This window comes from Aricia agestis, chromosome 8 (genome assembly GCF_905147365.1).
Source record: "Aricia agestis chromosome 8, ilAriAges1.1, whole genome shotgun sequence".
NCBI lineage: Eukaryota > Metazoa > Arthropoda > Insecta > Lepidoptera > Lycaenidae > Aricia > Aricia agestis.
In genome coordinates, this window is record NC_056413.1 from 8,970,563 (window position 1) to 8,997,210 (window position 26,648).

At 37.2% G+C, this 26,648-nt stretch overlaps 2 protein-coding genes across 4 annotated transcripts in view; one reads left to right on the forward strand and one right to left on the reverse strand.

Moving 5' to 3' along the window:
• The first annotated feature begins 3,376 nt into the window (after positions 1–3,376).
• Positions 3,377–24,704, forward strand: LOC121729903 (multiple C2 and transmembrane domain-containing protein-like). The gene is made up of 14 exons (XM_042118599.1): positions 3,377–3,397; positions 4,015–4,096; positions 4,168–4,280; positions 4,668–4,814; positions 5,762–5,921; positions 6,455–6,636; positions 7,907–8,120; positions 9,600–9,745; positions 17,720–17,865; positions 18,358–18,410; positions 18,697–18,800; positions 22,069–22,178; positions 23,233–23,330; positions 24,573–24,704. Exons 2-14 carry the CDS (start codon positions 4,067–4,069, stop codon positions 24,660–24,662), a joined length of 1,593 nt encoding a protein of 530 aa, XP_041974533.1. The 5' UTR covers positions 3,377–3,397; positions 4,015–4,066; the 3' UTR covers positions 24,663–24,704.
• Positions 24,459–26,648, reverse strand: part of LOC121729902 (multiple C2 and transmembrane domain-containing protein-like) — a 50,316-nt gene continuing 48,126 nt past the window's right edge. For all 3 annotated transcript variants that reach the window (XM_042118598.1, XM_042118595.1, XM_042118597.1), the window contains exon 14: positions 24,459–25,140. In XM_042118598.1, coding sequence (XP_041974532.1) covers positions 25,072–25,140 — 69 coding nt within the window. In that variant the 3' untranslated portion in view covers positions 24,459–25,071. The remainder of the gene's footprint in view (positions 25,141–26,648) is intronic.

A 26,648-nucleotide genomic window follows, 5' to 3' on the forward strand; every position in this document is an offset into this window, starting at 1 on the left:
TTTTAGTATTAGAATACACAATCTGTGAAAATTTCAGAAGTTTAGCTATAGCGGTTCTTGAGATACATCCTGGAGACAGACAGACAGACAGACGGACAGACAGACGGACAGACAGACGGACAGACATCGAAGTCTCAGTAATAGGGTCCCGTTTTTACCCTTCGGGTACGGAAAATTAGAGGTTGCTCAACTCCTACCTAATATTTTATCAAGTATCTAATCCAACAATCAAAATAATTTGTTGTGACATAAAATATGATTTCGAAATAATGAGATAATAACTTATGGGCTCAAAATTAAACTAAATTGTAATTCATAGTTACTATCGTTTACAGTGTAGCGTCAGTTAGCTATATTGTAAGTTCTAGCCACGGACGTAAAAAAATAGTTCTAGCTAGCTTAGACGGTAGATCATTAGTTATTAATTATTTATAACTAGCTGTTGCCCGCGACTTCGTCCGCGTTAGCATAGATCACGTCCCAAGTATTATTTATTGTATGTAAGTACAAAAATATTCAATGTACAGAATTGACTTTCCTATGATTTTATTATATATAGACGTTCCGCGCGGCTTCGCCCGCGTTAATTAGGTATTTCACATAAAAATTAGTCCACAAAAAAGCCTATGATCCTTCACGTAGTATACTTCCGATCAAAATAACAGAAAAAATCCTCTAGTAGTTCGTGAGATAAGCTCTTTCATATAATTTTCCCCGTTTTTTCCACATTTTCCTCTATTTCTTCACTCCTATTAGTCTTGGCGTGATAAAATATAGCCTATAGCCTTCCTCAATGATTGGGCTATCTAACAATGAAATAATTTTTCAAATCGGATCAGTAGTTCCTGAGATTAGTGCGTGCAAATAAGCCCTTTCAAATAATTTCCCCCGCTTTTTCCACATTATCCTATATTTCTTCGCTCCTATTAGTCTTAACGTGATTAAATATAGCCTATAGTCTTTCTCGATAATTGGGCTATCTAAAACTGAAATAATTTTTCAAAACGGACCAGTAATTCCTGAGATTAACGCGTTCAAATAAGCCCTTTCAAATAATTTCCCCCGTTTTTCCCACATTTTCCTTTATTTCTTCGCTCCCATTAGTAGTAGCGTAAAAAAATATAGCCTTATAGCCTTTGCCGACAACTGGGCTGTCTAATAGAGAAAGAATTTTTCAAATCGGACCAGTAGTTCGAGATTAGCGCGTTCAAATAAGCCCTTTCAAATAATTTCCCCCCGTTTTTTCCACATTTTCCTCTATTTCTTCGCTTCTATCAGTTTAAGCGTGATAAAATATAGCCTATAGCCTTCCTCGATAAATGGACTATCTAACAGTGAAAGAATTTTTCAAATCGGACCAGTAGTTCCTGAGATTAGCGCGTTCAAACAAACAAACAAACTAACTAACAAACTCTTCCGCTTTATAATATTAGTATAGAAGTATAGATATAGATAAGTATTATAAAGTATAAAATGAAAGTCAATCAAAGTGAATCGTAAATATATTACGTATTAAATAAAAATATTAATATAATAACAAACATTACATTTATTATAATATTCTATCATCGGGATTCGGGGATAGTGCAATTCCGCGAATTAACCATAAGTAAAATCCACGTATCTGCAATTACAGTGGTTAAAATTGACTAAATTTCAAATTTTAACTTATTTTTGGGCTCATTTCTGAATTCTTTTAGGTCTGGGTATTTAGTACTATATACTATACATTATAGGTATATAGGTGGATTTGCACTATCCTTGACAACATACTGCATAATATTTTAACGCTTTTATTAGTTTCGTTAGCTTGGGCTGTATCATCATGTCTGTACTATATTGTATAATGTAACTGAATCCTTGAGCACGAAAAATCGTGAATGTTTCGAATTAATTAGACTAGGAGGTTGGTAAAAAATACCAATCTCCAGTAGTCTAATTAATTCGAAACTTTGCTTAAACGTATTATGAGCCAATGACGATGCAATAAATTAAAAAAAATATATAATAAAAACCGGCCAAGTGCGTGTCGTGCCACGCGCAATGTAGGGTAGTACCGATAGTTTTGATAATTATTTTTGTATGGTCAATGAATGTACATTTATAACATGTTTTACACTACTTCATCTCAGTTACGTTCTACGAATAATAATTTATTATTCGTAGGTTACGTTCAATGGAATTTTAACGAGAAGTTCCTTCATACTTCGCCGAATACATTTTTGAAGTGAAAACTTCTTTAGCGGCATTGAGCACTTTTGTGGGATGGGTAAAAACTGTGAAACTCGCGTCAGATTCTCGTGCTGATCGAAAAACCGTAAGAAGGTTAGAGAGTAGTCTTGTAACATTGAAATCAATTAATCAAACAATCGATTGTTTTTTTTTTTTTTTTAAATCGATTTTCATAAAAAATGGGTTAAAATTAATAATGCACTACGTTAATAATCAAGTTTTCACTTCTGCCGGCACTCCCGGAGTGCAACCCGTCTTTTGTGCGACTATTACTCAATGAAGTCTTCTTAGCCGTTAAGGTTTTCCTTTAAAAGTCCTGCTAGGACCGAGAACACTGATACTTGATAGTAATAGGGCTGGTGTTACTTCAGTGTTCTTGGTCCTAGCTACGCTTTTTACCGTACAATACCGTACCGTTTTAAAGAAATTTGATTTTGTAATTTTAAAACATAGGTAGGTACAGCGTGATTTCAGTTTTAAGTCTGTGTAGATTTGTAGAATGGAAACTGAGTATAGGCAACTTTTGTCTTTTTCTTACAAGTCTGAAGGGGCTGAGGCGGTATTTCATAAAACAGCATAATATTCTTTTCGTAGGAAAGTTGCTGCCCTAGAAAATGTTGCTTATATTCAGTGCTGCAGTCTATCCATGAAGCTAATACAGAGACTAGAGAGTCTATCCCTTTAGCAAAGACTAGCAACGGAGTAAAAGAACACTCTTGATTTAGTAAAACCATGGATTAACATAGAATGATACTTAACGATAATCGACATACAAACAAACAAACAAATATACTTACTTTATTGTGCACATATTGATAACATTACAAACACAAATAGGCAGTAGGTAATAGATAAACAATTTTTTTATGGTGACATTTTTATATGTTAAGGTTACACAGTGATATTATTAGTAATTGTAAACATAATATTTTATCAATTAAATCTGGAATTAGGTATGTATTTATCAATGTCTTGTCGATAAGATAAAGTAAATTAATACAGTATCTGAATAATTGTAGTCGCCACTAATTGTTTTTGTTTTCTTAGTTTATTTTTTTGAGTGAAAGTGTATTAAGTTAATGGCTGTGACTTTTGATTTGTTGTAAAAAAATAGCAATATGAATTCCTTTAAAGATATAGAATATCCTAGACGAAGGAAAGGCCTGTAAGTTCCTAAGCTATAGATAATTATTATTTATTATGCGCACAGAATTATAAAAAGCACACGGCCTATAGGTATTTAAATATTATACTGCTAGCAGAAAACGCACAAAAAACCAGCATCACAATTCCCAAATGAGAAATCCCAAATGATCTTGACTATAATCTAAGCGGCTTTAAGCGGTAAAAGTGATTCAAATGACCTATTTATTAAGGATTTTTAAATACATTTTATTTCCATTTTTTAATTTTTTTTATAAAATAAGGGGCAAACGAGCAGGCAGGTCACCTAATAGAAAGCAACTTCTATCGCCCATGGCAAAATCGGAAGAGCTGCAGGTGCGTTGCCGGCCTTTTAATAGGGTAATAGGGTAGGGAAGGGAATAAGATAGGAGATTGGGTCTCCGGTAAACTCACTCACTTGGCGAAACACAGCGTAAGCGCTGTTTTACGCCAGTTTTTAGGAGCCCGTGGTTTTTCTCCGGTCAAGCCGGACCATGCGTGCCGAAGCATGGCTCTCCCACCGCCCACGGTAAATTAAAAAACGGCTCTGCCATTTTCGAAACTAAAATATTTTTGTAACCTTGTTATTTTTAAATAACGCCAGTCATTTCATAACAGATGGCGTCCGAGGTCTTTAATTAATTTACCAAGAAGTGATTCTTACGCCGTTATGGAGCTCGCTACAAGTACGAGTGAAAAGGTAAGTAAAATGTTTTTTTTCTTTAATTAGCGCCTATTTTAAAGTTATTACTCCTTATACTGGTTTTTAAGGTCAAGAAGTCGAGAGGATGGGACACCATAGTGACAGTTGTGCTGGTAAACGCCAAGAATATACCGGTAATTACTGAGGATGGACACGTTCATAACTTGTATTGTAAATTCAGGTAAGCTATACTGAACTTTAGGGAACGTGCATCAGCTATACTTAATAAAGTCTGTCAAAAAAGTGACGAAATTAAAAAGTGGCGGCATATCGTAGTGTCCCCAAGTCATCCCTTTCAAATCAATTTAAGCAAAAAGAGATGACACTACGATGTTGCCAATCTTTAATTTCTGCACTTTTTTGACAGACTATGTTGCTGCACATGTCAAATAAATAACAGAAAACAAATTTCGGTTTTGTGACACCAGTTCGCAGCACCATCGTTACGCACGTATACCGTTTTTGATAAACAATCAAACATAGTACTAAACTTGTTTGTTTTTGGTTCCTGCAAGAAAGTGATATTTTTTAAATTAATTGTTTATTTTGTAAATTATTATAATTTTAGATTAGGTTCAGAAACTTTCAAGTCCAAAAGCGTCCCTGGTTCTAAGCAGCCGGAATGGCGGGAACGATTTGAACTACGCATGTCTGAAGATCACGAACTTCACATCTCTTTGTGGGATAGAGGGAAGCAGAAAAACTCAATGGGAAGGTTCGTGTTCGTTCGAACGTTAGTCTTTATGAAAAAAAAATATGTTAAAAATATGTTTCGTTTTTACATCTTTTATCAGTTGCCACAATCTAATTATTCTATAAGTATATCATTATTATTCTATAGTTCTTCAAAATAAACGGGTATCATTTTGAAGAACTATACAGCAAAGAATATTTTTTGTATGATGCCAGTATGCCATATTTTTATCATATTTACGTACTTAATTTACATATTTTTATTATTCTTGCTGGTCGCCCCGCACCTTCCCCGCGGGCGAACAAAAATGGGGAGAATGAGAGCCGTAAGGCTTCGGAGAGCCGTAAGTCCACGGAGAGCCGTAAGTCTACGGATAGCCGCAAGGCTACGAAGAGCCGCAAGGCCAAGTCTTCTCGACCTGGCAAGGACGAGAGCAGGGGGTGCGATGAGGAGGGCTTCATACTGGTGGAAAGGAGGAAGAAGAAGCCCGCCGCCCGCAACCATCGCGGCACCGCGCCCTATGTACCTGAGCTGCGTCTGCGGAGCGAGGTCCCCGCGACGCCCCTGTACATATCTCGCTTGCACTGGTCCATGGAGGTCGAGAACGTCGTCAACTACATCAGTAAGAAGACATCCCTCCACTTGAGGGTCGAACGTCTGCAGTCTAGCCACAAGGTCAACTTCAGTTCCTTTGTGGTGAGAGTACCGACGCATCTTCTGTCGACCTTTGAAGCGGAGGAATTCTAGCCGACTGATGTGGTCTACCGAAGGTTCCCGGGAAGACTCCGGAATGAAGCGCGCGTCACGTCGCTGATTACTCGTGATAAAGTGTAGTTATTAAGTGTATATAATTTATATGTATGTTAGTCATTAAGGTATATATTGTATGGGCCTATGTAGCCTGCTATAAATAAATAAATAAAAATTATCAGTTTATTTACTCGTAAGTAATTGTTGTTTTCGTATAGCTGTGTTTTAGATCTATCCAGTTTCGAGAAGGAGCGCACCCATGAGATTTGGCAGGAGCTAGAGAATGGTTTCGGCGCGATACATTTTACGCTGACGATGTGCGTCGTCCGTGCACCCGGAACACCTGAAACCAATGCTATTGATCTATATGAAAAAAAGGTATATTGTGTTTCTTTAATTATTATCTGTTATGCGCATAGAAAAAAAATAAAAGTACTGAAATCACTAATATAAAGGAACGTATGCTACTATAGCGCAGCGACTAGCCGAAACTTAAAATTGATTTTATTTTTTATCTTGACTTAAAAGGCCCATTCACGGCAGGACTGCCGTGCAGTCCTGCCGTGAATGGGCCCTTTTACAGCACGTTCTCCATAAATTTAAAATACATAGGGCCTGTTTCACCACTTCCTGATAAGTGACGAATAGGCTATCCACCAATTAGCTTGACAGATCAAGTATGGAGAATCTGTCAAAAAAGTTGTAAATAGCCTATTCGGCACTTTATCAGAAAGTAGTGAAACAGGCCCTTACCATTTTTAAAGGCGCCAACTGGCGTCATAATGCGCCATCTGTTGTCGAGTAGATTAAACGTTTTAAACAATTCGGTTGAATTAATGAATTTGAACAATTAGTAAATAAATAATTCCATTTTGATAATAACTTTCTAATATCTACCTTCTAAATTCCAGCCCGTCCACAGATTTAGACACGGTTGGAAGATCGTCGGTGTGTTACACGTCGCGGTAATCGAGGCAAAGGGACTCACGAGTAAACCAAACGCCTACTGTGTCCTCGAAATTGACAACGAAAGGGTTCAAACACACAAGGCGGGAAGCAGCGCCGAGCCGAAGTGGAATAAAACCTATATGTTGTAAGTAAAAATAATCGGCCAAGTGCGAGTCGGACTCGCGTACGAAGGGTTCCGTACCATTATAGAGAAAAATTAGGCCAAAAATAGTGTTTTTTTGTATGGAAGCCCCCATTATTTTCATTTTATTTTAATATTATTATTAAATATTAAAGTACACATATAACTAAGGACTTGGACAAAAATTCAAGTACCCACCTACCTGTTGTCATTATTGATGTAGAGCAAAAAAGGCCCAAATAATCACGTTTGTTGTATGGGATATACATCAACTGTGAAAATTTCAACTCTCTAGCTATTACCGTTCTTGAGTTACAGCCTGGAGACAGACAGACAGACAGACAGACAGACAGACAGATGGACGGACAGACAACGAAGTCTTAGTAATAGGGTCCCGTTTTTACCCTGTAGGTACGGAACCCTAAAAAAGTGTCTGCTACCATTTACCTCTATTTTCATTGAGACGTCTTGTTCTCAATGAAATTTGATGAAAAGCTATCTATAATCTAGCTCTCGATCGAGTTTATAGGTACTTATGATAATTGATTACTAATGTCTCTTAATAAAGAACGGTTGTAGACATTCAGATTTCAGAGCTATTGAATTGGTTATAAAATATGTAATAATTTATAAATCCGCTTGCTGTTTTCTTCATGGTCCTTCGTGCCGGATCAATATTAAAAATTTTGTGTTGCCACCTATAGTTCAAGCACGGTTCAAAGAAGTTGTCAAATAATCTTTTTTTTTTTTTTTTTTTTTATGAAATAAGGGGGCAAACGAGCAAACGGGTCACCTGATGGAAAGCAACTTCCGTCGCCCATGGACACTCGCAGCATCAGAAGAGCTGCAAGTGCGTTGCCGGCCTTTTAAGAGGGAATAGGGTAATAGGGGAGGGTAGGGAAGGGAAGGGAAGGAAATAGTTGAGGGTAGGGAAGGGAATAGGGTAGGGGTTAGGGGATTGGGCCTCCGGTAAACTCACTCACTCGGCGAAACACAGCGCAAGCGCTGTTTCACGCCGGTTTTCTGTGAGAACGTGGTATTTATCCGGTCGAGCCGGCCCATTCGTGCCGAAGCATGGCTCTCCCACGTATGAATCTGTTGATAATATTTTGTTACCTTACCCAAAATAGAGTGAACACGAACAAAAGGACGTCTGATACATTCAGATATCCGCCAGGTAGGCCAGATAGGAACAAAGACTTACGATTTTTGCACAAAACTTGTCCTAGAAATTAGATTCGAAACATAATTTAAAAAAAAAACTTCATTTCAGTAACGTGTACGACGTATCATCAACCCTGGACATCAAGGTGTACGACAGTACGTTAAACATGATAAGCGACTCAATCGGCAAAGTCTCAATACCTTTGCTAAGAGTACAGAACGGTGAGATGCGATGGTACGCGCTCAAGGACAGATCTAAGCGACACAACGCTAAGGGCAACTGTCCCAGGATACTGCTGCAGATGTCCTTAGTATGGGATCCAGTGAGTAGTTTTCTTTCTGGAACGAAGTTCCTTATCGCGCGTTCTGCGTAAATCTGAAGGCTAGGCAGAACGATATTTGAGCTTGATTTGACCTCGACACTTTTTTATTAGTACCTGCATGTTAGGGGCAGAGGGCGTTGATAGTAAGTATTCCTGTGCGTGAACTAGATGGCTTTTTTTTTTAAATAAACAGCGACGCGCTGTTACTATTCCTGGGCGTCAATAGATGGCGTTTATTTAAACAATTTTTTTGAGTGTATTATAATATAGGTTTTTTGAACATAAGATTAAATAACTTCGTTCCATTCGGGTGTCCCTTGACACCTTTTTTTTAAAATGAAATAAGGGGGCAAACGAGCAAACAGGTCACCTGATGGGAACCAACTTTCGTCGCCCATGGACACTCGCAGCATCAGAAGAGCTGCAGGTGCGTTGCCGGCCTTTTAAGAGGGAATAGGGTAATAGGGGAGGGTAGGGAAGGGAAGGGAATAGGGGAGGATAGGGAAGGGAATAGGGTAGGGGATTGGGCTACCGGTAAACTCACTCACTCGGCGTGAAACAGCGCAAGCGCTGTTTCACGCCGGTTTTCTGTGAGAACGTGGTATTTCTCCGGTCGAGCCGGCCCATTTGTGCCGAAGCATGGCTCTCCTACGTGTAAACACCTCTCAAGTTTTTTAAATAGGTCTACTAGGCTTTAAGTTCAATTTTAAGGTACCAGACGTTGCCCGCACCTCTCTTGTCTCATTTCCAGGGAGTCGGGACTCAAAATTATATCTAAACTCTATATCCATTTAAATCAGTTTAGCAGCTTAAGCTTTAAGCACGAAGAGGCAGACAGATACAAATACTCAGATATCATTTTGATAAGTTATAGATTATAGAATACTAGATGTTCCGGGCGGTTTCGCCCACGTAATTTAGGAATGTCACGGAAACCGTACATTTTTCCGCAAAAAAAGAAACCTACGTCTTTTCACGTGGTATATTCTTCATGTGTGCCAAATAACATAAAAATTGCTCCAGTACGTTCAAATAAGCCTTTCAAATATGTAATTTCCCCCGGGTTTTCCACACTTTCCTCTATTTCTTCGCTCCTATTAGTCTTAGCGTGATAAAATTTAGCCTGCCGTTTTCGATAAGTAGGCTATCTAACACTGAAAGAATTTTTCAAATCGGACCAGTAGTTCCTGAGATTAGCGCGTTCAAACAAACAAACAAACAAACTAACAAACTCTTCCGCTTTATATTATTAGTATAGATATAGTATAGAAGTATCTAGATATAGATATTCATTGAATACACATACCTAACATATTTCTATGCGCTAAATTGAGATACCTAGTCAATTTAGGTCTATTATAATAAACCATACAATATTTTCTTGTCCCTGCTATCTTCAATCTTAGATTGCTTCTAAATTGTACCTAACTGCTCGAGAGGTTAACAGAACCCGTAAAATGAAATATGCAAAACTTTCAGCTCAAAGCGACGTTAAGGCTGTTCCAACCGAAGGAGGTGAAACACATCAAGAAACCGCCCAAGTTCGACGTGGGGCTGATCTACTCCAACATCCAGTTTGTCACCAATATCTTCATCTTCATAGAGCAAAAACACGAAGTATTCAAGTAAGTAAGACGACTGAGTTACTAGATCGAGACACGCGGTAGCATGTCAAGCCAAGTTCCAGCTTAACAGAACTGGCCAGCAGCACCGTGTGTAATATTACACGAACCATTTGCAGATACTTTTGACCCCCTCATAATTATTCAGACACTATTTCATATAAACGTTTCAAATTTGGCTCATATTATAATGAGACTTTCGAGATAAATATATGGTCTAAATTTCATAAACACAGTTCAAACGGTTATTAAGATATTAACGTCCGAAAATCTACATTTTTATCACTGACTGACCAATAGGTCAAAATTCTAACCCACTTCCAGATTACCTAGAAGCCTGAAATTTGGAATCCAGCTCGGTAATTGTGTGTAAGCGTAGGGAAAAATCAAAAAACAAAAAAAATCGGTCAAGCGCGAGTCGGACAGAGCGAAACTACTTAAGACTATTGTGTAGTGCCGCGAGCGTAGGAAATAGGTAGGTATTTGGAAAAGCATTCTCTGTCGCCACAGCGCTCGGCCCCCGCGCAAACGTGCGATAGAGAGAGTTGCAGTTCGGCTGTGATTCTGGGTATTTTTAGACAAAAATCGCGTTTCGGGGCATAACGTTTTGCATCCCCTACACTGTACTAAAACTAATATTTTTTGGTATCAATCTTTTCAGCAGAATCTAATCTACGCTTGTACGTTTTGCTTTGTTTGAAATTTTACGTTGTTTTTCAAATACAAACCATTTAAAATGAGAAAGATTTGAGCCTAAAAAACTAGATTTCAGAAGCTCGTAACTTTCAAACTAACAAAAATTTTGATAAAAGGAAAACGTAGAAACATAGTTTTCACTAGAGGCAATAACATAGTGAAAAATCGTTGAAATCGGATAAGCTTTAGGGGTAGCAAAACGTTATGGCTTTTTGTATGGAGATGTACCCGGTAGTCGATCCTCTATTATAAATTAGAAAAGTAAAAATATAATCAAAGATTTTGTGAATATGTCAAGTGCCTACCGGCTGCCATTATTGATTTTGAGCAAAAAAGGCCAAAAAAATCACGTTTAATGAAAGCTCCCCGTAAATATTATTTTATTTGTGAAGTGAAGAAACTTTATGAAATGAACAAAAGGTGACTTTATGAAGTGTGTCTGTCTGTCTGTTACCTCTTCACGGCCAAACTGATTGTACCGATTGTTCTTAAATTTGGTATGGAGATAATATAATTATATTATAATAATAGCTACTTAACCTCGTTTTCCCACTTCCTGATAAGTTACATATAGGCTATCCAGTATCCACAATCTTATCTGACAGATGAAGGAACAGCCAGATGAGTTGCGGATAGCATATCCGACACTTGTCGGGAAGTGGTGAAACAGCGCCTTAAGTTTGCTATTGAATATAGTCGAATATTATGTATGTTTGAACCGGGAAGATTAAGGTGTCTACCCTTGCTCGGAAATTTTTCTTTGTAAAAGGTAATAATATCCCACCAAAAACATAAATGTAAAAATGGAGGGCCAAGTTCAATACAAACATTATTCTTGTCTATGGACTTCGCCGTAAAAAGGATGGAGATCTAAATGAGTGCCAAGTTATATGGAAAATTGAAATAGGAACCAACAACCAAGTATTTTTATGAACAAATAATAGTCTATTTCTTTGCTTTATTTAATATCTATAACAATTGATGTTGTTTAAATAATGTGAGTTCTTAATTAAGCTAGATTAGATTTGACTTGGCTAGTTTTCATCAGAATATTTTTTTTATTTTTGTTATATACGTAGACCGTAGTATATTATATTCTCTTTGATTTTTGTAAAAAAACTAGCGACCCGCCCCGGCTTCGCATCGGGTATAAAATATATATAGCCACTGAAAAAATGATTAAAATCGATTCAGCAGTTTTGACTTGTATTCATTATTACTACCCGTGGCCCGCATTGGTCGGTACCGCCGCAAAAGCTACTTCCCGCAATTTTTACACTAGGTATATTAACTTTATGACATCTTTGAAAATATTCATTTAAATCATATGCTGTAAAGGGCCATATAGATCTACCTACATTAAATTTATTAATTTTAAAATTATCCATTATTTGTCGTAAAAAGAAAATGACAAAAATGTTATTGTGGGATATCCATAATGGCGCATTGTCACTGGCCGATAGGGGCCGCATGCGGGGTGCGGGAGACTTCTGAAACGCATGCCACGACCAATAAAAATGCGCCATTAGGTGTCAATTTGTCATAGACTCCCCGTATGCTGTATACCGTACGAGTTAACGACTAATATATACCATCGCGCAGTTTTCTGTAGACCTTTTCAATGTGTACAATACTTGGTACATTATTTTGATAAATCTCGTAGGGTTCAGCCTGCGTTTGCAATGTAAGCGAAAAAAAATGAAATTATTTACGGCATCACATTTAGCCTAGTAAACGAATGATTCTGGTTGGAAAAGTCGAAAGCAGAAATTATGACTACGGAACTTTGTTTGGACTAGTTAGGAGATAAATATTTAATATACTAAAAGTCCTGAGTCCTGACCCCTCCGAGGTGAGCCGGAGGGGTCAGGACGGAACGGAAGTAAAAAAACGCCATCTAGTTGACGCCCAGGATACTATCGACGCCCTCTGCCCCTACAGCGCAGAAACTAATAAAAATGTGTCGTTACAACTTATTTGTCTAGCCCCCTTTCGCAACGCGCGATAAGGAACTTCGTTCCAAAAATTATTATAAATAAACATAGCAAAATAGCTATTTTCTTTTTTTTAGAAAAAGCGCGGAACATCATTGCAAGAATACCAACACTAAAGATGTATGCAACAGTACAGCTGATAAGTGATGATGGACGGCTAAGCAGTATAATGTGCAGGGCCCCATGGCTACTGGTGCCTGTGTGCAAGAAAGGATTTTGGCGCCTCTTTAGGCAAAATTTTTGGGACCTTGGTTTTGGCGCCACTAAAGATGGCAATTTGGCGCCCCAAGAGGATGGCGCCCGTGTGCATTGCACACTAGGGTTGTTGAGGAAGTTATTATGAGGAAGAGGAGGAGGAAGAGGAATTGTCACTCGCAAATTTAGAGGATGCGGATGAGGAAGAGGATGAGGAATAGGATGATAGGAAATTATAAATACTAGCGGACCCAAACCAAAAGCCTTTGTGCAGTCTGTACATAACTAGGTACATACATTACACAAAAAATAATTAAAAGGGTATTTTTCAGTGGACCAAACTATGAATCTATACCGTTCTCAAAACACAGAATCATCAAAATCATCAAAATCGGTCCAGCAGTTAAGAGGAGCTCAGTAACATACACAACACACGCACACAAAAATAATCGGCTAAGTGCGAGTCGGACTCGCGCACGAAGGGTTCCGTACCGATATAGAGAAAAAAATAGGCCAAAAATTGTGTTTTTTGTATGGGAGCCCCCCTTAATTTTTTATTTTATTTTATTATAAATCATTAAAGTATACATACAATTAAGGACTTTGTGAAAATTTCAAGTGAGTACCTATTGCCATTATTGATTACGAGCAAAAAAGGCCAAAAAAATCAAGTTTGTTGTATGGGAGCCCCCCTTAAGTATTAATTTAATTTTGTTTTTAGTATTTGTTGTTATAGCGGCAACAAAAATACACAATCTGTGAAAATTTCAGAAGGCTAGCTATAGCCGTTCTTGAGATAAAGCTTGGAGACAGACAGACAGACGGACAGACATCGAAGTCTCAGTAATAGGGTCCCGTTTTTATTAAGATGAGTGAATGATACAATTCTCGCGCTCTGGCGTGTGCGTTGCCATGATTGGATACGCGACGCGCATGCGCAGTGAAATTCCTCATAAATTCCTCTTAAATTTTGAGGAAGCGATAGCGGAAGAGGATTTTTTTATTTTTATTTATGAGGATGCGGTAACGGATGAGGAACCTAAAATATTGCGGAACTTCCTCATTATGAGGAAGCGGAAGAGGAATCCTCAGCAACCCTATTGCACACATTGCACATATGGTAGCGGGGGCCCTGATAGTGTGTGAGCTTTGTCTAGCTTCACAGTCCTGTACGGCGGATTGCCATGCAGAATAGTAAATGGGCCCTTTAAGGGCGTTCTCTACGGTGAATCCGTAATTTACCGTATTTAGAGCCTTATAATAAACTCATAATTTGAAAGCTACAGAGTTATAACAAAAATACAGCAATAATCTTCAGTATCTTAAGTCTTAACATTCCTTTACACGTTTTTCTATTAGATATCAGCTTCCAAAGTAAAGCCAATTTATTAAAATTCAAGCATATATTCAGCATCTCCTTAGTACCTATTTACAAATTACTTTTATTTAAAACACACGCCAATAGACCGACAATATCACAAACTACATATTCCCCGTTTAAATTTTTTTTAGGTTAATTTTGAATTAAGATAAGTAAAAAAATAGGGTTTTCGTGCGATCTCGTTAACGCGGCAAATGTATGGCCAAGGTCGTTTGCTCGGGGACGGCCTTAAGTCACTCATTTGAGGATGTGGCGGTGTTTTTTTAAGGTTTTTTTGGTACATAGAGCAAACACGGGTCAAACTATTATATTGGTACAACATTAATAGATAGTGATACGTTAATGGTACTTAATTGGTAGATATTGTATACGCCGGTTACCCTCTCCAGTTTCACCGGGCGATCTTTAACTTGTGCACAGCCTCTATAATCAATCCCACAACCTGACCACTTTTGTGGGACACTTTACGGAAAAACTATCACGCCTATTGATTTATGCTTTAAATTTTTTTATAGATGTGTTATCATCGGTCAGTCAAGGTTTGGTTACTATTAAAATATAAAAAACTGCCTTAAGATTATTACCACGCAGAAAAACGACACGAGCTCTCACAAAGCTAGGTTTTTAGCTAGTATTATATACCTAAAATATGCCTAAAATATAGAACAGCAGGGAGACAAACATATTGTTACGTATAATATAATATCCTCTTTGACAAAATTAAATCCCTCGTAGCAAAAAAGAAAAGAAGAATATTTAAAAATCTTTGACAGAAATTCCATTCGAATAATTTTCAGAACATGACAAAATTTACTAGAATTTACAAATTTTTTAACGTTTTTGATCACAATATTTAAATAATTTGAAAATAATATCACAAAATTTTCCGTTTCATTAAGAAAACCTTCGGAATGGAGGAGGACAATGAAAACGGGCCGTCCACATCGAACAGCTTTCAGAGCTGGAGCCAGGACGACCCGAGCCACGTGTACAGATGCGGCTCCAAGGTAAACGTCGACAAGTCACAAGAAGCAGCCGGACGCAGCGACTCCGCGCGGTCCAACGAACTCCCTGGGTCGAAAAACATCGAGCAGCTCACCAGCCCCGTTTTCGGCAAAGCCAAGCAGGCAAGGAAGCGTGCTCCACGCAAACCGAGCAACAAGCCCTCGACCAGCCAGAAACAGAGCGGATCGAAGGTAATGGCTCGGACGTCAAAAGCGAAGACCGGTAGGGTAACAAAGAGGAGAAGTCGACGGCCGCAGCGCAGGCGCCCGAAGCGGCGAACCGTGAGGTACCTGTCTGAAGACACCATAATCTCATCGCCCTCCTATTCCGGATCGGAGGGACTCTACGATTCTTGCAGATTTTGCGCCTGCCACCGCTGCTTTAAAGGCTAGTATGGCAAGACACGATATGTTTCTTCTGGTATCAAAGTACATAAACTTAGATACCCAGAGCACTTTGGTACAATACTAACAATAGTAATACTCAGCTTTGCAGTAAGTATATATAATACAGTACTCTGAGTATTTCTGTTGTACCAAAGTGTTCTGTCTAGCCGAGACTTTCTACGGTACGAGAAAATTTTGTCGTTTAAAATTTGGTGATATGAGGTCGATTTTTTTGTGTAGAATATGTCTTAAAATAAATAATAAATTCTAGTTGCATGTCTGTAAAGTGTACCTTTTTATATTACTTTTGTGGTTTTACATTGTTTCAATAAATTATTTTTACATTATTGTTTTTATTATTATTGATTAATTTTAAGATGTATTGTAGTCACAGAAAGAAAATATACATAATTACTATGCCATATATTATAAGCTGAACTGGCGACCTATGTTAATATCATGTTTAATAGCAGCATAATAATATTATAATATTCCTTACCTAATATACCATGTAAGGCCACGCTAACGGGAAAATATTAGCTAAACAAATTAAGAAAACAAAAATGTTCAATAACTTTATGAAATGACTGATGTAATGAAAACTGGCCAAGTTAGATCTAATCTACTTTAAGATCTCACATTAAGTATTTAAATAACATCAATTATTGATATAGATATTCAATAAAGCAAAGAAATAGACGCTATTTTTTTTAATGAAATAAGGGGGCAAACGAGCAAACGGGTCACCTGATGGAAAGCAACTTCCGTCGCCCATGGACTCGCTCGCTCGCAGCATCAGAAGAGCTGCAGGTGCGTTGCCGACCTTTAAAGAGGGAATAGAGTAATAGGGGAGGGTAGGGATGGGAAGGGAAGGGAATAGGGGAGGGTAGGGAAGGGAATAGGGGAGGGTAGGGAAGGGAACAGGGTAGGGGATTGGGCCTCCGGTAAACTCACTCACTCGGCGAAACACAGCGCAAGCGCTGTTTCACGCCGGTTTTCTGTGAGAACGTGGTATTTCTCCGGTCGAGCCGGCCCATTCGTGCCGAAGCATGGCTCTCCCACGTAAATTATTCTTCGTATATTATTTGTTCATAATGTTATTTGGTTCCTATAAATACATATTTCAATTTTACATATAACTTGGCACTCATTATATACGGTGAAGTCCATAGACAAGAATAATGTTTGTATGGAACTTGGCTCTCCATTTTTACATTTATGTTTTTGGTGGGATTAGACTCTACGGCAGTAGTACCACGTAGTACGACGGGCAGTAAATATGATTTATTAAGCTTTACCTATTGAGAATGAAGTAAATAAGCGTCGAGTGGAATGTTCCACGGGTACTTCAGTAATGGGGGCGAAATACTGACTCAGTTCGAGGACTCGTGATACAAATCATTGCGGATTTTTCATGTTGCCAAGGAGCAAATTGTATGCGAAAATATTCATTTCATTAAATATAACTTTTTTACTAAAAGCTTCGGTCTTTATCTATTGTCGTAGGTTACACGTTCAATTTGTCATCAATCTCAGATTGACGCCAGATTGATTGATTGGCTAAAAAGTACATACTAAATAATGACCAGTCCATCAATTCGTGGGTTAGAACTTAGACGTTCAGTTTCGCGTCAATCTTTACCAGACTGATGGATTGGGTGTTCAAAAATAATCAGGGTGTAACAAAAATAATACTTTAGGGTGTGTATGTGTTCCTTGTAGAGAGTTCACTGTGAAAGTAGCAGCGCTGAAAGACCATTTTTCACTTTTGTATGGGGAAACTCGTGACGCTTGGGCTCTTGCCCGTACAAAAGTGAAAAAATTTTTTCGTCTTTCAGAGGTGCTACTTTGACAGCGAAATCACTAAGTACAAGGAACACGTACACACCCTAAAGTATTTTTAGTTACACCCTGTATATATATATATATATATATATATATATATATATATATATATATATATATATATATATATATATATATACAATCTCGGAATCGGCAAACGATTTTCATGAAATTTAGTATATAGGGGGTTTAGCTAGGAATCATTTTTAGAAAACGTCATTTTCATCGAGCGAAGCTCGGTCAAATAGCTAGTTATAATACACAGCCATACACAGCGTACTATCAGAAAAATGTATCAATTGACAAATGGTGGACTTACTTAATTTGGTCGATTTATAGATATTTTTTGGTCGTAACATTAATTATAACCCGACCAAAAATATCCGCTATCTGCCTATGAATCAATTTTTTTAAGTATGTATTATTGTAAGGGGTTGTCTACTAAATACGAATAGTAATACGATTTTATTTGCAGGCGTCTCTTCGAATGGGACGACAAGGAGCTCTCTCTCGTGGCGGTGCTATGCTGGATCGTGTTCTGTCACTACATCACGCTGTGGTCGCTGGTGCTGATGCTGCTTCTGCCCTTCTTCTACTACTGGCTGATCAACCGACATCAAGGTATGGAGCACACAAGAACTTGGTGCGCATTACCTCGTCGTTACTTGTTAAGATAGGCTCGATTCTCGTGCCTTGAATGTATGTAGCTTTGACCGCAGGTTGTAAACTTTTGAAGTGAACTTCTTTAGGCGCGTTGAGAGTAAAATTTCAAGGTCGCGTCATGGCGATACCGTCTCGGAGTAAGACGACGTTTTTGACTAAGTTTCACTTCTGAGTGAGAGTTTTGACATGTGTGCTCGGCACACACGCTCTTTTTTCAATGGCATTCGAGGTATGAGAATTGGGCCCCTGGAATTAACTTTTAACTGTTTATGGATTCAAACGACTTAGGTTATTTGCACGGTTCACTTTTCTTTATCCCTCCATTTTTAGGGAAGCCTAAAGAATACAAAACTGCAACGTATTTTGTATAGGTATACATAAATTGTACGAGTATCTTCATTTTTCTCTTATTCCAATAGCTCTCGTTTACTAAAACTTTTATTATTTCAGATCATATTCACGACGTAAACAGTACAAAGCATGAAGAGAATAAGAAAAACAAAGTAAGTTTTTGAGTTTATTTGGTCTCCATTTAGTTACTTATTCTGAGTAGTAGTCTTTTCGTCCCATAAAATGTTCGAACGAATCGCTGGATGTAAAAAATAAGCTCCTAGCGATTCGTCCCACCGGGACGGACATTTATGGGACGAAAGACTCAACTACTCCATTATTCTGTCATAGATCTAGCAAAAACTTTGCCTTATTTTTTTACGGCAACTAGCAGTTGGCTGCGTTTTTGTCTCATCAAAACATTGTTGTCTCTCTCTTTTTTATTATTGATTGTTTCAGGAAGGCATTTACGTGACTGGAAAACTACAGGACCTACAGACCATGACCCTTACCATCACAAACAGCATAGAGTTCATCTCGAGCCACGCAGAAAAAATACACAAGTAAGTCACTGACGTATTATACATCCTACATAATTATTTTACCTCTATGAGGAACTTTATTTCAATGATATAAGAATGAATATGGAATGATAACTCTGAGCTAGTTATAATTAGTGTTATTATGTTTACGACAATCAGCTTGTAATTAGGCGCCATAAAATCTTTAGTGTTTATGAAATAGATTGAAGTTACGACTTCTTATAAACTTAACGCCCTAAGGTATTATTGTTTTTTATTTGCGTATTATTATGCACTTGCGACTTGCTAACCCACGCTCGCGGTTAGTAGTTTAGCTTACCCATAGCTCGGTCGCATTAACTGGGCTCTATAGTCTATAGACTTAAGGCCTTTGCCGTTTAGAGGACTCAACCCCCTCTAAGCCTGACAGAATTAATGGCTTTTACAGAACTGCAGTGGTTCGCCTCAACTTTCATGCGAGAGAGCCAAACCAGCACTAAAACCAGCCTAAGATGAACCACAATTTTCGTTTGTCGTGTCGTGGCACGCTTTTATTAGCTCTCTCGCAAGTCGCATGAAAGTTGTGGCGAACCACTGTTCTGTGAAAGCCATTTCTGTCGGGCTTAGAGGGGGTTGAGTCCTCTAAACGCCTTAACTCTTATTATTAGACATCGGATTATATGCATTTGCATACTTGCATATGCAAATGCATATAATGGCACTTTTTAGGCGATAGTGCATATTTTGGCAATTTTTCGTTGATAGTGCATATTTCGGTAGTTTTATGCCCTCGTAGTCTCCAAACTAGCTATCATGACATAGGTACAGTAAGGCCCACAAAACAGAGGTACGATTGATCAAAACACTTAAAATATGTGGCTCCATCCCCATTTAAAGTATTCAATACACCCGATAGGTACAATATCTCTCTAGAAACAACATTTTTCTTTGTAGTTTTTACATTAGTAAAGAATAAAATAGTTACCCATTTATTAAACTTCCAGGCTAATATTAAGATTGCGATTGGAAATTGTTGGTAGAAAATTATTATTGGTGCTGTATAATTATTTTTAACAAAAAATTGAAACCGACTTCCAAGGTAAAAACAATAATAACATCCTTATAATATGAACAAAAAATAATAATTTCACTCTTTTTAGTTACCTACTAACCATCGCGTAAGAAAATACTTCAACCCCTTAATATTATCTTAATCTTGGTAAATGTTTACAAACCTACCCCAATTTATTTGACAAACTACTACAAAAGAAAGTCGACGGAGCCCCGCTACGCGGGGCTCCTATATCTGGGTGTTGTGGTCTAAGTTCCAACCTAACCTAACCTACTTTTGGACTTTCTAGATTGTGTTTGTTTTTATTTTGGCTGCGCCCCCCGAGCCCTCCTTTTAGGGGGGGGGGGGGTGCCCCCCCCCCTTCGGTATCCGTGGCTGAGTAGTTAAGTAAGACCCACTCATCACAGCCTTGAGATGCCTTAAAAATACTTCGTAAACATCAGAAAACAGATGATCTTATCTGAAGATTACAAAAATCTCAAATGCGAATGTCTTCTAAACGGAGAGTTTACTGGCGGTGGAAACGGTAAGTAGGAGGTTTTCTCACCCAAAACAATCCTCCTTAACCCATGTCACCAACATTTAATTGACGTAGGTTCCTAAACCTTAGCCAAATTTTTCTATGTATTTTCGCCATACTAACAAGGGTCACATTTCGGCCTGTCATTTGACAGGCCGAAATGTGACCCTTGTGGACCCCGTGGTTGATTTTTGAGAAAAGTTTATCTGAGCTTTTTTGCTTCCCTTAGCGCCCCCTATCGATTGGTATAATAAAAAGGGGTGGTCATAGGGGGTTGTATTTTTGTCGTCAAGTATTTTCGCTATACTAACGAGGTTCTTATCCTGTATCTGGCCGGGGGTTGATTTTTGAGAAAAGTTTATTTGAGCTTTCTTACTCCCCTTGGCGCCCCCTATCGATTGGTGTATTCAAAAGGGTGGTTATAAGAGGTTAAAATTTTGACGAAAAATTTTTTTAAGTATTTTTTCCATAGTGCCCCGTTTCCTTCAGTCCAACCCAAATGTGTGCCTTACGCTCTGGAGTAAAGGGTGAATTTGTTACTTATGTTCAATTTTGTGGTACTTGAAATATTATGTATTTTGAAAAAACATTAAGTATATTTTTTTATACTCGTATTAAAATCGCTTTGAAATATACCAAATAAATAAGGACATAACGTGATGATATTTTATGGTGTTGTGTGTATATTGTATCCATATACAACCATGTGAGTTGTGACATTGGTGACCCTGACATGGTAGTGATGATGATGATGATGATGAATGTAATTTGCATAGTAGCATATGCTTTCAGTTCTTAAAACAACGCCTAAACCCCCAAACTTGTATCTATAAGGAATCCGGAGTTCTCTTAGTATCTTCGGAACCATAGTATACCTTGGTGCAAAATCTTGCGTTTTGGTAGCATATGCTTATGATGCTTCTCATAAAACCAAAATGACCATATGTTTCCATATAAATTTTGAGGAGTTCCCTCGATCACTCATAGATCCCATCATCAGATCACCACTTTTGTGAAAATGGGACCAAATTGGAGTGAAACCTAATGTAACAAAACAAAAATTTTGAAAATCGGTTCACAAACGGCGGAGTAGTGGTCGAACATACAAAAAAAAAATATATCCACAGCCGAATATATAACCTCCTCGTTTTTTGGAAGTCGGTTAAAAAACGAAAAATCCTGGATTTGATGAAATTATAAAAAAATTGACGCTTTTATTAACGGCACCACCGGAAAGCTCTCCAAAAAAGTAATAAATTTTAATAATTAGTGACTTTTGATCGTGCATATTTTGTGCATATTTCGGCCATTTTATCGTGCATACTTGCATGCATATTTCGGCACTTTGATCGTGCATATAATCCGATGTCTACTTATTATCTATAGAGCCTAACCTCACAAACTTTGCAGTGTAGAGTTTACTTACTCAATTTTTATTAATCTTTCGTAATATAGTAGAGTGTACACCGTACTTTTTTACACTTCTTCATAATATTTAGCTTATATGCTCACGTTTTTTTACAGCCCAATTAAGGTACTGTCCGCACTGCGAATTTTAACCGCGCGGATTTTATTCATGCGAATTTATTCATATTTCACGAAATTTTATTACAAGTCCGGATACTCTCATAAGATTCAATATGTTACAAAAGTACGAAAAAAATTCGCGCGATTAAAATTCGCAGTGCGGTCAGTTCCTAACATGTTTTTTTTTCTAGTCTGGTGTCATTCAAGGTACCTTTCTTCAGTTATGTGGCGATAGCTTTCCTGTTGGTCGGTTCTCTGGGTGTCTATCTGCTCCCATTCAATTATATCTTAATGGGTCTTGGTAAGTTTACTGATATCTAAATTACGCACTAGTGCGAGTCCCCGTCTTTCCTTCGGTGTAGCTAAGCTTGAATTTTAATTTTAACTTCTTAATGAATTGAAGAATATATCTATTAGCTGGTAGTAAATAGGCATTTGCCCAGAGCGGCAAAATTGAGGGGCGGCAAAATGACTTATTCCTATCCTCCAACCTAGCCATTACCCATCCACCACCCAAGTTTGAAAATTATACCTTCCAATAAGTATTTTACAGTATACTTAAATATTCCCCGATTATCCCCCAACAAAACTAGCTTATGATTTGTATGGTTTTCTGTATGTCAAGGGCGGCAAAAATTATCTTTGCCCGGAGCGGATAATTAAGTAGATCAGGCCCTGGTTAAAAATGCAAAAACTAGCGGTACTACAGAACCCTATCTTGCGCGTTGCCCGACACGCACTTGGCCGGTTTAATTTATGCTAAGAGTACGACTATAGGTTTAATGTACTTAAGAGGATACCACAGCAGCTAGAGAAATGAAAAAAAAGTACGTGTAATATCTATAGCTGTCTCCCTTACCTCAAGCCTATACCGCAGAACGCGATAGAGACAACTGCAGAAAATCCAGAAAATCAACGATTCGTTGTCCCCTGATTCCTTCTCCAAAACTTAACCGATTTAAGTACTTTTTTCATTAAAGATTAAAAAAAGGCTTGAGCTGTGTTCCTATGTTTTGCTTTTTTTGTATAATCTATCCAAATCTGTTTTCTGGACGTTTGAACACAGTGGAAAATCTGGCCATTTTTTTGGGTTTTTGAACGTTCATATCTTATTTAATAATTAAATTATGAAAAAAAGGAAAACATAGGGACATTGTATTAGTGGCCGTAGATATTCAGGAAAAAAATTATAACTCTACTAGCATTATCCAGGGAGGAAACAGGGGACAGCGTTTGTATGGGAAAAATGGCGGTGTGGAATCCTCTTAACTTATAAGTATTGAACTCGCAGACATTTCATAAGTTTGGTCTGCTTAGTTTAGAGCCAGTCAGTAATCTTTTGCCTAAATTTTCAGGAGTATACAAGTTTGGAAGGAAATATTTAAACCCAAGTAGAATTTTGAATAATGATTTATTAGATTTCTTCTCGAGAATACCGGATAATCACTTATTGGTAAGTTATTTTCAGTCTCTTAATATAACAATTCTATTGAAACATCATTGATTTCAATGCAACACTTACAATACATTTTGAGATTAATTAAATGCGTCTATTTGTACAAAATATTTTTCGGTTGAACTGTGACATTCAAAATAATATTAACTATGTTTACAAAATATTGTACCACGTGGTAGCAAAAATAACTTTGAACGTACCATTTGAGAAATTTATTCATAGGCAGGTGGCGACCCATTTAATTTGGTCGGGTTTATTCAACCCCAGTCGACAGATTGCTATCAACACTGACTGCCTATGACTCAAATTTCTTAATAATATAGTACTATCAGAGAAGTTGATTCCTAGGCCGATGACGGACCGAAGTTAAACCCATCCAACCGATCACAGCCAACATCGAATTGACATAAGCCGACTAAACGACGTAGGTCCGTCAACTGCATAGAAATCAATTTCCTCGATGGTACATTAAAGATTTTTTTAGCTTTACAAGTTTTGTTTCTCGGCCAAAGTCTGCAAATGCTATGTGACTAACTTACGTTAAATTACGTTTGATATAATATGCTTGTTTCTTTATTTCTAGCAGCAATAGCAAAACTTTGAACTGTTTATTTGTAGTACATATTTCAACATATTTTATAAATTGCATTCTTATTTATCACATAATAATTTAGGCCAAATTGAGTTAACACCTCCAACTACAAAAAATATCAAGTAATAAAAATAGCCTATGTATCATCTACCTTATCACAGTTAAACTACCTATGTATAAAATTTAATAGCTTGAAAACACAGATTTATTAAGAACATATTTGACGAATTCTCTTCTTGGACGATTTAAATTTAGAAAAAAAATATGTCCTGTTTTTTTGTTCAGTCCAATATGTCCTAGGTCAAATAAACATGTGATGTTTCTAAATTATCATATCATTGTCTATTAATGGAAGAGATAATATTATAATTATGCGTAATAATATATGAATTATGAACTCCTATTCGCAAAGGTTGTCACTTAATTACAAAATTGCACAATCATAGTGTTTTTTTTTTAATTCGTCCCGGTCGGGACAGGCAAAGAGAGCGTTGCCCATACAGACATTTCTGTTTTCTCTATTTAATGAATGACAGTGAAGGCCGAAGCCAATCTGAAATAGAGTTTTCATCAGGCGGAAGCCAATTCTTTGATATACAATCATAGTGATTGTCAAACAAGAGTTGACACTTTTTTTTTCTTTCCAGGAGGAATGGAAAGAGCTAAGTGTTCCCGAGCCCAACCAAGACGTGTACGTGGCAAGAAACCTCAATAGATCCATCAGCACCTCAATTTGAGGCATCAATTCACTAATTATTGTTAAATATTAACTAAACTTATTAAATAACTACACTACAATGACTTAGAGCTATTTAAATACCCCATAACACAGAATTTTACTTTACGGAATGTTTTAGACTATAAAAAACACACACCTTTCAGCCGTGGTATCTTATATTAACTTCCCCGTGCTGAAATATATTGAGATGTCTCGTTTATCACATTAAATATTAAAATAGTTTTGGCACAGCGAAATGTAAACAAAATGTCCGGAAAGCCAAATCTTACGTCCTTTATCGAATCCCGCATTGTCTATGATTTTTTGAGCGACGACCTTCTTAAAACGTTCTATTCATACTTTAAATTCGAACTTGAGCAACAATTTCCTCGTAGAACATAAACCTTACTCTATTTAAATGTTGACGCTTATCTTCTTTTCATCGAGTTACTTCTGCTAAGATTCGGCTCTGGAACTTTTAATTCCCGCCACTCTTTCTGTAAAAAAAATACATTCAATTATTAAATCATAGTAGTAAGAGGAATACTCGGAAATACTTTAAGCCCGAAATTGCCTAGGTTTAGAGCTCAAGAAAAGTCTACATAATAACTAATATCATTCAACCTATTTAAGAGGATTCCACACCGCCATTTTTCCCATACAAACGCTGTCCCCTGTTTCCTCCCTGGATAATGCTAGTAGAGTTATAATTTTTTTCCTGAATATCTACGGCCACTAATACAATGTCCCTATGTTTTCCTTTTTTTCATAATTTAATTATTAAATAAGATATGAACGTTCAAAAACCCAAAAAAATGGCCAGATTTTCCACTGTGTTCAAACGTCCAGAAAACAGATTTGGATAGATTATACAAAAAAAGCAAAACATAGGAACACAGCTCAAGCCTTTTTTTAATCTTTAATGAAAAAAGTACTTAAATCGGTTAAGTTTTGGAGAAGGAATCAGGGGACAACGAATCGTTGATTTTCTGGATTTTCTGCAGTTGTCTCTATCGCGTTCTGCGGTATAGGCTTGAGGTAAGGGAGACAGCTATAGATATTACACGTACTTTTTTTTCATTTCTCTAGCTGCTGTGGTATCCTCTTAACTAACTCTTGACTTGATATTATCATTCATCCCAAACTAGTTATATTAAAGTAAGTAATATTTTCATATTGTTTTCTTGAAATTATATCACAACACCTAGAATTTTTCACGTAAGATCTCGTTTTAAATACGACCAAAACTTTATGCAAGACGAAAACAAATAAAATCCTAGTATATTTCAGAACACAATAAATATTATGTTTATAGGCTAATGTTTTATTAATTTAAAAAGTAACTTTTTTTGACGAAGAATTGATGTCAGGAGAGCAACAACTCAGTGGAGTAATTGTGCCCCGAGCCGCGCTAACGATGTCCTCGACTAGCAGTGGTTCCATTTTGTTTTTTTTTACGACAAAAAGTTTTTAATATTGCAATGCAGATGACCTGGAAGTTCGTAGGCTTTATATAAAAAAGATTCAAAGCGATACGTACATTGTGAATTGTTATAAAATTGTAGACTCTACATACCAAATTCAGTAGAACTCTACAATCTACATTATAGTATTTTTTTGAAATAGCAATACCGGGAAATTGTTTGCAGACTTTTCTACAAAAAATTATTATTAAAATACCAGAAAGCTATAAGATTAAAGCCTTAGCCTTGATTCACAAAACAAAAAAGTGCTACGAGCCTACAAGCTTTCGTAGTACCAACGTATGCTCAAGTAGAGCCGCCATAAGGAATCTACGTACGCACTCTATTACCTCTTCATCACCAAACCTCTGAACCGATTTTGCTTCAATTTGGTATGAAGATACTTTGAGATCCGGGAAAGGACATAATATAGGATAATGCTTATCCCGGAAAAAATACGGCTACCGCGCGATAACGAATTTTGGCACAACGGAGTTGCAGTCGTCATATATTATTTACCTACGAATTATTTACGTAGTTAT

Excerpts from the sequence above, each read along its gene's own strand:
- LOC121729903 (XM_042118599.1), top strand. The coding sequence starts at position 4,067 with ATGGAGCTCGCTACAAGTACGAGTGAAAAG. Across the intron at positions 18,801-22,068 it reads CACGCAGAAAAAATACACAA|TCTGGTGTCATTCAAGGTAC; the intron begins GTAAGTCACTGA and ends TTTTTTTTCTAG. Across the intron at positions 23,331-24,572 it reads TACCGGATAATCACTTATTG|GAGGAATGGAAAGAGCTAAG; the intron begins GTAAGTTATTTT and ends TTTTCTTTCCAG.